The sequence below is a fragment of the Meriones unguiculatus genome, chromosome 2 (assembly GCF_030254825.1).
Source record: "Meriones unguiculatus strain TT.TT164.6M chromosome 2, Bangor_MerUng_6.1, whole genome shotgun sequence".
NCBI lineage: Eukaryota > Metazoa > Chordata > Mammalia > Rodentia > Muridae > Meriones > Meriones unguiculatus.
The window spans coordinates 72,941,868-72,955,212 of NC_083350.1; the positions used below are offsets into that span (position 1 = coordinate 72,941,868).

At 42.7% G+C, this 13,345-nt stretch overlaps 1 protein-coding gene across 3 annotated transcripts in view; it reads left to right on the plus strand.

Annotated features, from left to right (window-relative positions):
- The window catches only part of Znf521 (zinc finger protein 521), a 281,029-nt gene that overhangs the window by 21,183 nt on the left and 246,501 nt on the right, over positions 1–13,345 (plus strand). For all 3 annotated transcript variants that reach the window (XM_060377652.1, XM_021645481.2, XM_021645482.2), the window contains one exon: positions 9,813–9,992. Coding sequence is in view for 2 of the 3 variants with exons in the window: in XM_021645481.2 (XP_021501156.1) it covers positions 9,813–9,992 (180 nt within the window). In the remaining variant the exon portion in view is untranslated. The remainder of the gene's footprint in view (positions 1–9,812; positions 9,993–13,345) is intronic.

The window sequence follows — 13,345 nt, forward strand, 5'->3', positions numbered from 1 at the left end:
ATTGAGTAGTATCCCATTGCATAAATGTAGCATGATTTTCTGTACCCATTCTTCAGTTGAGGGCCATCTAGGTTGTTCCCAGATTCTGTCTCTCATGAATAAAGCTGCTGTGAACATAGATGAGCAAATGTCCATAGACTGAGAAAAGATGTTCACCCATCCTACATCCGACAGAGGGATAATATCCAAAATATAAAAGAACTCAAGAAATCAAATTCACACAAGCCAAATAATCCAATTAAAAATAGGGTACAGTACTAAACAGAGAATTCTCAACAGAGGAATATGGAATGGCAGAGAAACGCTTAAAAAATACACATCCTTAGTCCACAGGGAAAAGCAAATCAAGACCACTCTGAGATTCCATCTTATACCCATCAAAATGGTTAAGTTCAAAAACTCAAGTGACAGCACATACTGACAAAGATCTGGAGAAAGGGGAACACTCTTCCATTGCTGGTGGGAGTATAAACTTGTACAACCACGTTGGAAATCAATCTGGCATTGAGAGACAATTGGGAATAACTCTACCTCAAGACCCAGCTATCCCACTCCTGGGCATACACTCAAAAGATGCTCCACCTATCTGAATTTTCTGCCTTTTAAAATTACTTTGCTAACTAGAGAAATTAGTATTAGAATACCCGACTGTTGAAAATATCTCTGTAATATTTTTCTTCTGCAAAAAAGGAAGAAAGGGTCTTGGTTTAAGGTGAGAATGTAGTCTGGTCATTGTTTTGGTTTGATTTGTGTAAGAGTCAAGAGTCTGCAGAAGAGGGAGAAAACAGGGAACAGGACAGGAGCCTACCACAGAGGGTCTTTGAAAGACTCTACCCTGCAGGGTACCAAAGCAGAGGCTGAGAATTATAGCCAAACTTTGGGTAGAGTGCTGGGAATCTTATGAAAAAAGTGAGTAAGACCTGGAGAGGACAGGAGCTCCACAAGGAGAGCAACAGAACGAAAAAATCTGGGCACAGGGTTTTTTTCTGAGACTGGTACTCCAACCAAGGGCCATGCATGGAGATAACCTAGAACCCCTGCACCGATGTAGCCCATAGCAGCTCAGTGTCCATGTGGGTTCCACAGTAATGGGAAGAGGGACTGCCTCTGACAGTGTTGGATGCCAGCAGCCTGGTTTATGGGGTGCTCCAGCTTTGACCATGGTTACCTGCATGATAGGCAAGAACTTAACCAACTGGGCTCCATCCCCAGCCCTTGTGTATGGTTCTATATTAGTGGAAAGGTTCATGAATTGTGTAAGGAATCATGTTATCTATTTTAACGAATATTTAATGATACTAAGATGGAATAAGGCAGATACTAGATTCAACATCCATTTTTGTTTTCAGCTAAACTCTGTATTTCCTTTCTTTGCCCTTATGTATGTTTGAAATAAAAAAAGAAAAATGTAAAACGTGTCTCACCAAAGACTACTGAGGTCACTAAGTATTTTGTACTTGGTTAAGAAGTTAATCTGGTATGACCTCTGCTCACTTTTGGCTTGGTGTTTATTTGCTATCATTTAGGTATGTAGAAGAAGATAATTTTAAGATAAAAATCTGTGCTTGTGAGACCAGATTAAAAGAGTGAGTTTTTAGCCTGATTCTGCCTGCTCTCTAGGCATGGCTGCCCATGCCCCATGGCTTGCAAGCATTTACCTGCTCCCCACTGTCCACCACTTTCTCCCACCAACCACCTAGTTCATATTTCCTTTCTGCTCCAGACTCGGTTTGTAGTCTCTCCCCTTCCCTTGTTTATGCTGTAGCAGGCTCAGCGGTTCTTTCTTCCCTGATCTGCTCTTTGCTAGCACATCCTGGCTGGGATCAGTGCAGCATCTTTCTAAATGGGATCCATCTTGCCCCGGCTTCGCAATCCCCCACTTGCTTCTGGCACTCAGTCTAGCATGCAAACCTCACAATGTCTGTAGTCTCATTGCCATCCACTCTCTCCTGTGCCGTGCTCTGCCTGTGCCCTTGGGTGCCTGGCAGAGGCACTCGGATTTTCTTGAAGGCAGCATGTTGCTTTTGGCGTCTGTGTCCTTGGTTTGGGAAGCTGAATTCTACTTGTGTTTTTTTTTGTGATTTCTCCTTAAGAAGATGCTCTGTGCTGGTGGAATGTGCCGCCCCTATTTAGCTGCATCTTGTCCTCCTTCTGACCTCACTGAGTTTTTTATTTTTCTCTCTCCCTGGATGAGTTTCCTGTGTGCATCATGCCATGACACAGGACAAATGTTTTAAATGGCAGACCTGGATAAATGGACAAAGAGGCCTATGGCCCTAGGAAACATTCGTAGCTTCTAGTGACATCAGCACTGTGAGTACTGAAACATAGGAATGACCAAACCTCTGAAAGTGCTCTTGACCAACCACTTAGGAAACGATGGTAGGTTACAAGCTCTCTGGGGAGCCAGGAGCAGCCTCATTGCAGGCTTTGAACTACTTCCACAGTCTTAACCAAGGTACCCAGGAAATGTTTGCATGCTGAGGTCGTGACAAGGCAGGGCATAGTGACTTATTCTAAAATAGATGACCTGAAGTAGGGCAATGTTTGTAATTTCTCTTATTTGACTGTTGGGGCATTGAAATGGCTTACCTCTGCTAGGTCCTTTGAGGAATTGATAAACAACAGAATGGAGTAAGGGAATGTAGATAGTGTTTTCTGTTGGAATTGGAGCTCTCCAGTTGTTTAAAGCTGTGCATGCATGCATTTTTTTTTAAGTTTCTTCCAAGGCTCATTCCCTCCCCCACCCCCACTCAGGATCCTGTACAGGATCATCGTGTGGACTGGATGGAGAGAGGAGATAAACTCACGTTTGGCCGGTTTTCTTGATAGGGACGCAGCTGTGATGCTCCTCTTTGGTCTTCAAGGAGCCTGACAGACCTGAGGACAGTCGAGCAAAACCACAGGCATTCCAAATATCAGCAGTGATTTGTTGTAACGCAGAGGTAATTCTTTCTATCTGAAAGGACTGGTAGACAAGAGGGAATGAGTAATAAAAGCTGTTTCCCCCCTTCCTTCTAGAAAACAGCTTCATAACTTTCAGAGAGTAGAGTAGGTAGAAAGTAAACATAGAAAAGAGGGAAATTAAGTTTCTTTCTTTCTTTCTTTCTTTCTTTCTTTCTTTCTTTCTTTCTTTCTTTCTTTCTTTCAGACAAGGTCTTGGTATGTAGCTCAGGCTGATCTCCACCTTGCGACCCTTCTGCCTACCCCCTCCCCCAAGTACTGAGATTATGGGTATGCATTCTATCACCAGGCTGATGAGCATAATGCATTTTTTAAAGATTCATTTTTATTTTGAATAATGTGTATGTGTGGGAGTCTGTGTGTGGATATGCACGTGTGAGTGTAGGTACCTACGGAGGTCAGAGGAGGGTCACAGGCTCCTTAGAGCTGGAGGCACAGGTGGTTCTTAGCTGCCCACTGTGTGTGCTAGGAATGGAACTCTAGTCCTCTGTGAGAGCAGTCCATAATCTTGACCAGTGAACTATCTCCCACCCATGATCCCACCCATGTAAGCTGTGTGGACCTGCTGGGACCTAGCCATCCATGGGAGCTCTGTCTCTCGTCTCTCCACATGCAGGCAAGGCCACAGATCCGGGGTGCTTGATCTAGTCCCCACCCGCTCCACCGACTCCTAATGTTTTGTTTGTTTTTGTTTTGTTTTGTTTTGTTTACCTTGACTTGACAGACTAGAAATGAGACAGCTGCCAGCAGGCAAGCGCATGGCTGACGGCTGGCTGCCCAGTCTGGTGTGTTACATGCCTTCATTAAGGCTTACTTGCCATTGTGTAACAGTGTATAATTTATTTCCCCCAAATCTGTCTTTATCTTAGGGGATTTCAAATTAGAATCCATATCTAGAGCCCAGAAATCACAAAATAATGATCCCACCATTTAGTTTTTGACCACCAGGAAGGTTTTCTGCTTCTTGTTAAAACTCAGCGAACATGGTTTGGAGACATACTTTTTGATACAGTTTGCTTTAAATAGATACCCTCTGGTTATCAGCCAAAACACAGACAACTAGTTATTTGTAGATGTGTGCTTCATTTTCCTTATGTATATCTTTTCTTGTATTTGTGTGTCTGTACACCGTATGTGTCCATACAATTCTCTGATCATGTGTATACAGGCAGGTGTGCGTGTGTGTGTGTGTGTAAGTTAGAGGACAACCTCAGGGAGTCAGACCCTCATTTTTGACCTTGTTTGAAAGAGCTTATCTTGATTGTACTTGTGTTGCCAACCCCAGGCTACCCCGAAGAACTCCTGAGATTTGTCCACTCTGTACCTACCTCTGTCTCCCCATGGGAGTGTGCTACTGTTACAGTCGCTTGCTTGGGTCTGGCTTTTCAATGGGTTCTGGGGATTCGAACACAGATCCTCTTGCTTTTCCTGTAAGTGTTTTACCCGTCAATCTATCTCCCCAACCCACATATGAACGTTAAATACATGATAAGCTCGTTAACTATCATTTGGCACAGATGGTTGTTAACATGAGATGTTTGCTCATCCTTTGCAGTGGTTTGTGGGAGATATTAGTGTGAAATGTGTTTATGTGACTTGCTAGTTAAGACATGGGATTTTAATGCTGAGTCTCTGTTGAGTATATCTTTACTTCCTTTTTTTACATTAAAAAGTACATTATGTTGTTTGCTTAGTGTGGTGTTTTGTGTGTGCGTGCATGGAATTCTGTGTGCTATAACATGCATCCATTTTATGGGTCCCAGGGATCAAACTCGGGTTTGATGGCAAAGGTTTTTACCTGCTGAGTCACTTGCTGACCCCTTCTTAGATACTCTGCAATGGAGAAAACCCTTTCATTTTACTATTCCACTATTCTGTAGTGTTTGGAACAACATTTCTTGGGGGGGGGATATTTAGGTTTCATAGTTTTAATTAGTTAAGTGGTCATGACAATGAAATCTGCATTTTTTTTTTTTTTTTTTTTTTTTTTGCGTTGGTAGTGTCCTGGATGTCTTGGTACTGTGTTGGTTAAGACTGAGCATGGTTTCATTTGGTGAGAAGCTAGCTATGCCCAAAAGGACAAACTGGTAGGAAATGGTCCAGTTTGAAGTCTGCGTTTGTGCACACGTGTAAGGTTTGGGGTTCATTCGTGTCTCACCAGTTTCCGTTGCTAAATAATCACCCTGCATTCATATTTACGGCATCGCTAGAATCTTGTGTTTCTGCCACCCTCATAAAAGCCGAGTCTGGTTTTTAGGGTAGGGCTTCATGCACGGAATTAACCAGGGAAAGCCTCATTTATATCTCCTGCAAGGAGGACCAGAGCCTGCGCTCTTTCTTGCTGCCAGAAGTTTTTATAGTAATACTTTGTATCTCGGCTCTGGCTCTTACCATTAAATGTGCTTTTTATAGAGTAGCAAGTTATAAATGTAGTGCAGCTACGGCATATTAATCTTACTGCAGAGATTTAATGAGGCAGTTGTTTTGCGATGGACACTATTGGGGGACGGGAGCGACAGAGTTTTACTTCATCACTGAGCTGCAGAAATATTCCTTGCCTGGTAATAATTATAACCACATGATCTCTTCATTTTACTTTCTTTTCCTGGTCCTTTTCCATGCAAAAGTGGCTTGGAAGGGGGTCCTTTTCGAGGCAGCAGAATGGCTTGGAAATTGGGCTGTTTTCTTAGTAGTTTGACATTTTAGCTTTGATCAGGCATGGCATCTTTGTTGCAAAGAGAGAAATATGTCAGATGAGTTTCGAGCATTTGGATCGTCCCTGCCAGTCCGCTGAGATGGCTTTTAGGTATTCATTACTTTTACTTGACTTTTATATAGGTTATAAAAAAGTAAATGTGGTGAAACCTCATTTTTACATGGACAGAATAGAATTTCTGCTGGTTGGCCTTAAACTGATCCCGCACTTGAAATTAATTGAAGTCCATGCCTTTATTGCCTCCAACACTTTTAAGCCAGGGCAATTTTTCATTTTCCCCAAAGTTGTAATTTCATTAAACCAAGTTGAGGCAATAACAGTCCTTGAGAAGAGGAGGAAGGAAAGAACTACCTGCCAGAGACCATAATGAGAGGAAAATCATGCCTCTTTCAAATCCTCATTTGTAGGTAATGTTAACAAAACTGGAGACAGAATGCTGCCATTTATTGTAGTAGTAACAGTCATGCCTCTATTCCAAAAAGTCAACCTTTGGTTCAGTCAGAACACCATAAATCCCGGGTCCCACCGCCCCCCTTTGGAGAGATGAGCTGGAAAGTTGGGTCAGCAAGTGAGATCTTTCGTGATGGATGCCACATGTTGGGGGCAGCATCATTTGGGGCAGCAGGAGGGAGAGAGAGGTACCTGAGGTACAGTGAGCTTTGCAGTGGCCCTTCTGGGGGTGTGATGGGGGCTGTTTTAAAACCCTGCCCTGTGAGAGGGTTTATAGGCAACAATGTGGTTGGAAGAACAAATGTCCCTCAGGCAGCAGTTCTGGGGGCAGGGCGACACTCACAGCCATGGGTCTTGTGTTTATAACCCCTTAGGCTGAAGTCAGGGGTTTGAATGACTAGCAGAGTAATACAATTATTTTTTATGATTGGATCTCAAAGGACTTTATAAAAACTCCATCACTAAGGCCATGTGCAATTACTGAAGTGTAGCCACCTGTGGGAAAGAAAATGGTTGACAATGCAAGCTTTCTAGATGCTTCCCCACAGCCACTGGCATCAGGAACAGAAACCCCTCAGACAAATAAACACATCTTTTGAATAGCCTAGAAAGAATTCCTTGAGCGAGTGGAGGCTGGGGTAAAAATGTCTCCTCACAAGGAAAGAGACTGGGAATCTGGTACTCCCTACACGGAGGCCTCATAGGCTATAATCGAACCCGCCTCCCAGAGGGTCCCACTTAAGTGTTGACCTAAAAACAAATCCGCCAGTTGGCTGGAGCATGCATCCTAAAGTTGCAGCAGAAGTGAATAAGCTTGACTGACTTTGGTCCCCAAAGGGTTCTATCTGTAAACCCACAAGTGCAGGCAAAACATTTTTATTAGTCTTAAAATGACCCTCACTCTAATAAGCAGCCGCAGCGATGGAAGCACAGGCCGGGGCTGACAAGCAGAAGCACCGTGCAGTCCTGTCTGTTTAGTATATCTGAGAGCAGATTTCTTTTTTGTAAAATACTCGTATTTCTGAGTATGGGAGGTGACTTTTTATCCTTTCTTTCTGCACATTACTTTAAGTATCCAGTCTCCATATTTAAAAACGATCAAGTCTCCAGGCCCGATGCAAAGCATCTAAATAATCACATTAAAATTCAGCCCGGACACCCACATTTCCCTCAATGCTGTCAGTTTTTTCAGAAACTGGAAACTCAAGCTAAACAAGGAAGAATATTCAGTGTGTGCCTCCTGCCCCCTGCAAGCATTTACTGGTGTGGGGTCACACTGCCGAGGCGGGACAGTGATTTCCTTTTCTGAATTGCCCTCCGGGTTGGCAGTCTTTTCCTACTTGGCTTCAGTCTGTGGGAGCTTCTGGACCGTTACCAATGTGTTGAGTCTGTAACTCCAGACGGAACATTTGAAGGCAGGAAACGCCAATGTGGTGGGTCATAACGTGTCAGTCTTGGATAATGTCGGCGTGCGGGTGCTTTTTACATTTGGAGGCAACTCGCCTGTCCCCATTTACAGGCAAAATACCAGAAAAGGACCCTTCTTCTTGAAGGCATTCTGTCCCTCCCTCTAGCCCCATCTCAGTTACGAAACAACCTGAAGATGGTGCTGGCTGGGTAGAGAACAAGGCAGGAAGGAGACGAGGATCCTGTTATTTCTCCCAAGAGAGGATCCGTGGAAACCCCAGTGTATTGTGATGTGTACTATGGTGGTGCTGAGATAATTTTCCAGATATCAAATCAACCCTAATTAGCAACTTACTTAAATACCGTGTTCCCTAAAACCAGCAAACAAACAAACACAAAATGACCTGCTCTTTTGAGATGGGCACGCGTGTGTGTTTCTTATACATAACCTATACATGGGAATAAAAGTTGACCTTTGTTTATCCAAACCATTTGAAGGGTAGCGATGATAGTACATTTATTTCAGACGCAAAGGAAGGCTTTGAACAGCTGCCAAACAGAAAAGAGCCTGCCGTAGGCTTCCTGGGAGCAGGGGACTGCAGGTTAGCAGGCAGCTCCTCCTACCTGCAGGAGGACGCAGTGGCGGCATCTATGGACTTCCTAAGAGAGATTTGGCAAACGCTGGTCTTGTGGGTTCTTGGCTGTAGCTGAATCAAATATTCAACGAGACATTACATGTCTCATTTAAACAATACAAAATAGTTTAATCGTTAAAATTAACATTATGGTCATTGAAAATATGGTTCTAGGTAATGTACTATATACGTCCTAACTACTGTGATTTTCATTGATTAGACAATATCTTAAAGAATAGAGGAGCTCTGGACTGGGGTGTGGCTCAGTTGGTAGGGGCTTGCCTTGCATGTACAAAGCTGTGGATCCATCCCCAGCACCAGGCCTGGTGCTTCCTGCCTCTTAGTCTAGCACTGTGGACGTGGAGGCAGAGAGCTCAGAAGTTCAATGTTATCCTGAGCTACATAGTGAATTTAAGGACAGCCTTGGCTACATAAGACTTTGTCTCAAAAAAAAAAACTTTATTGGAAGTACAGTTTATATCTGATGGTAGATGACTTTTTTATGGTTAGAAATTAACATCGTCCAAATTAAGCATTGATGACATGATCCTAATTTCTCCTGATGTAGTTCTTGTTCCCCCTGCCTCCACTCCTGCCATTCCTTTCCTTTTCTCACACCCCTACTATTCCATCTCTACAGAGAAGAACAAAGACACTAGGGTTTGGGGGAGGTGCATCTCTCCTTTGCCATACCTACATACATTCATACAAACATACAGACACACACATCCATAATACACACATACAGGCATACAGGTGCGTGTGTGTGTGTGTGTGTGTGTGTGTGTGTGTGTGTGTGTTTGTGTGTCTAGTTTTGGTGGTGGTAGACTTCTCTATAGTGAACCAAGTGACAGCATATACAATCTGTACATAGGACTTTTCAGTATATACAGTATCTGCCTTACTCTCTATCTGTCCTGCCGTTTGGGGATCAGTCTTAGGATATAGATAGGCTTGCACATCGTGTGGCTTTGGCACACCAATAACGCCATTTTAGGTTGTTGACTTGACTGTAATTATAATTGTTGTTCATACCTTTGTTTTTTTTTTCTGCATAATTTGGAAATCCAAAAACAGAACAATCTGTTTTGCTTGCATTTGTGCTGGAAAGGATGCTTGGCTGGGTGTTAGAACTTGCTTTGCTGTGGCTGTGTCACAGATAAGGGAATAACTGTGCATTTTGACCAATTTATGAGCAAAGGTCAATTTCTTTTCTATGTTAATTAGCTTAGCTGATTCTTGACTTTTCTATGGTCTGGTAATTTTCCATGAAAGAATATATTTAGCCAAAAGGGGTTCATTCTTGGAAATAGTTTCTTTTCCCTTTTTATTAAAGAGTGTTTATTTTAAAAGTGATTTATCTTTCTCTTTTAATGAAAAACTTAGAAGAGGCGGTTTAAAAAGACCAAGTGAAGTTTATGTGTGGTTTGTTTGAAGGCGGTGGCTATGCAATGGGGAGAAAAACTCGGCTAATAACAACATCGGACTCTCTTGATCCTCTGTATTACATTTGGAGACCAAACCCTGAGCTGCAGCTTTCCAGGAAATACCGTTTCTGTTTTTAGTAGCAAGAAGATGAAATGTTACTTTACAGTCACCTATCTTTCAAGCCAATACTTACCGTCTTGATTTTCTTTCAGACCCCAGCTGTAAACTTGAAGACAAGACTGAAGATGGAGAGGCAATAGACTGCAAGAAGAGGCCAGAGGAGGGGGAGGAGTTGGAGGACGAAGCTGTGCACAGCTGTGACAGCTGCCTCCAGGTGTTCGAGTCACTGAGCGACATCACAGAGCACAAGATCCATCAATGCCAGCTGACAGGTAAACAGTGCTTATCACCTCCCCGCTCCTCACACAGCTCTGGTTCTGATTTCTTTTCTCTTCCAGGTTGTTCTGTTGTGCGGTCTGTCCTCTAATTATTTACTCTGTACAGTTGAAGTTTTGGGAAAGTCCAGCAGGGGTGTCCAGCTTAGGATGTGGAGACAAGATGGGACCGTCTATTAATATGTTGGGTTGCATTCTTAGCCAGCCTACGATGCATACTGCTTTCAGGGTAGTAGGCTGGACACTCCTGACTAGAGGTACTTTTGTAAAACTTCCAGAAATGTCTGGGGTGACCTCAGTGTTGTAGCTATGAAGAGTCTGAATTGGGACTGTATGTGCATATATGAATTGCATATACATACATGTATACATATACACACATACTTATAGATGCATATATGCACATATTTATATATGCATACATGCACATAATTTTCCTTACTCTTTTCACTGAAATGGAATGAAATGGAATAAAATGGAATATTAGATGACTAAAATAAAATAAGAATCCTTTAAAATGTTTTTCTAAAATTGTTAACATCGATTAACTGACTTCAGTCTCTTTACAAAAACCTTCCCCGATCCCACTAAGTCAGGTACCCCTTTGTGTTCTTTCAAATGACCACACTCAAGTTCCAGCACTTGTTCTCACTGCTCCTGGGTATTGTCCTAGTTACCGTCATACTGCTGTGATAAAACACTGTGACCAAAAGCAACCTAGGGAGGAAAGGGTTTACTTCATTACACGGCTCACAGTCTGTCAACCAGGGAAGTCAGGACAGGCAATCAGGGAGGAACCTGGAGGCAGGAACTGATGCAGAGGCCATGGAGGGGTGCTGCTGACTGGCTTGCTCAGCCTGTCTTCTGATTGCGCCCAGGACCATCTGCTCAAGGGTGGACCCCGCCTACAGTGAGGTGACTATCTCATCAATCACAAGAAAACGCCTTCTGGCCAGTTCCGATGGAGACTTTTTTTTCCCCCATTCAAACCTCCCTTTTCCCAGATGAGGCTGGTTTGTGTCAAACTGACATAAAAACTAATCAACACAGCTATCAAGTCCAGAGCTTCACACAAGTGCTTCCACTGAGCTATGTCCCCGACCCTTGCCACTTACCACTTGAATACTATGGTTCCAGCCAGGGGTGTTCATTTCCTGCCCCCACCATTAGACTTTAGGCTTATGAAGGGTTGTAGCTGTGTCCTTCTGTCAGCTGAGGCCAGCACTGTCCTGGGAGTTCACGTAGCTACTAAGGCTGCCAGGATACCCCACTATGCTGTTCATCGGAAGAGGGAAATCCAACACCCCACTGACCCACAGCGTGTTCGGTGTGATTTTGAATGAAACGCTTGGTTTATAGAATATATTCCTCCTCAGAATATAGCTATCTGTGATATCTGTGGGTTCCGTGCTTCTCAGTTCACCCAGCTGTTCATCAAAAGTATCTGAAAAACATTTTGTTTACGGGTGCAGACTTTATTCTTTTTCTTTTGTTATCCTTGTTACCTGAGTAATATGTACAGCCGCTTACCTGGTGCTTATATTGTAAAGCTCATAGCAATAGAGATGATTTAGCCTGTCCAGGAGGATGTGTGTAGGGGCAGGGAGGTCCTGTGCCATTTTGAAGAAGTGGGCTTAAGCATCTGTGAGTTGTGGTATCCTCTAGGGAACTAGAACTGGTCCCTCAGGGGTGCCAAGGGTGACCCTGTGCCAAGCAGGGCTTTACTGTGCGTTGGTTGTCTTGGCTACATGACCAGCAGCTTCTGTAATTCTTCCTAACAGTGGGCCACATGTCAGCTTTCACTCACTATTTCAAGTAGTCACAGCTCCTATCTCCTTGTGGGTGGATATTTCCTCTCCCTTCTCTCTTTTTTCAATAACAATGGCCAGGAAATATATTTATTAGACAAGTTGTTCTCCAACTGTTTTCCTAGAATATTTATATTTGTGTAAGATTTTAATGGGTGTTTCATTTTAACAAGGTTTCCTGAGCAGATTCTTGTGGCAGCGTTGGATGGAATCCAGGTAAACAGAGTTCTTTATTAAAGCGCACTGTGGTTATCTCTTCAAGAGCGGAGCGCTGTGAGAAACTTTATTAGGCCCTACAATATTTCTTTCAGAAAGGCCTCATTTTTAGAATCATTTGTTCTCCTCCCTCTTCTTTGACGTGGTCTAACTCTGTGTCCTTGGCTGGCCTGGAACTCACAGAGATCCCCCTGCCTCTGCCTCCTGGAAGCTGGGATTAGAGGCATGTGCCACCACACTGGCCAGAATGATGTATATTGATAACATACCTATTTTTTAAATAACTTTATGAGGCTTTTTAGGGTAACTTTTATAGTGATACTATTTCAAATGTACAGAAGGTTACATAGCAATTTGGAGAATTCTTCTGTATTAGTTAATTGGCTTACGAGTTGCTTATCTTTTGTATTATTTGTTTTCTCCTTTCTTTGCTCTCTTTTCCTTCACTGCTTATCATTATTTTCTTAATATTTGAAGGTAATCTCAACATATCACACCCCTAGAAATGCAGCTTGTGTAATTCCTAGGGACCCATCCATTTTTCTTACCACTGTGTATTACCAGATTGAAGGAAGTTAAAATTCATTTAACAACAAATTAATACTCATCTCATTATCACTGATGTCTAACCTATAATCCATGTTTGAATTGCAACAAAATAATGTCCTTTATAGCTTTTTCTGTTTTCCCTCATCCTGAATACAGGACCACATATAACATTTAATTGCCAAATTTCTTCTGCTTGCCCCCATCAGGAATTCTTTCTCCACCTTTCTTTGTCCTTTTGAAGAGGGCGCTTTAGGAAAGAACCCAACAGACTTTGTAGGATTTCCACCCTAGTGTGTCAGTTGCCTCATGGTCACATTCAGGTTCTGTGCTTGTGGCAAGGACATCAGTGCGATGTCATACTGTCCTTACTCATTGCACTCTGGAAGTAAATAGCGTCAGTCCATTGCAGTGAGTACCTGTTTTCCATGGTGTCTGCTGATCTTGTGCAGTGTAATTTACCATTTCTCCTTCATTTGCAGTGCAAGGATACTTCACGAGAAGACACTGTTAGAGCTGAACTTCACAAAACCTCAATTGCTCTTTGTCCTGCCATAATCACTGTGACTTGTTGGCTTATTAGTGTTTCTTATTCGTTTGTTTATTTCTATCATCATTGATTTTCAGGTTTCTTTATTCAGTGATTCATAGTTCACTATATGTATGTTGTACATATGAATGTAGGCATCTATCATTTATTTGTCTGCAAGTTAATTCATTTATTGGTCATCTGTCTATCCATCCATCCATCCATCCATCAATCCATCCATCCATCCATCA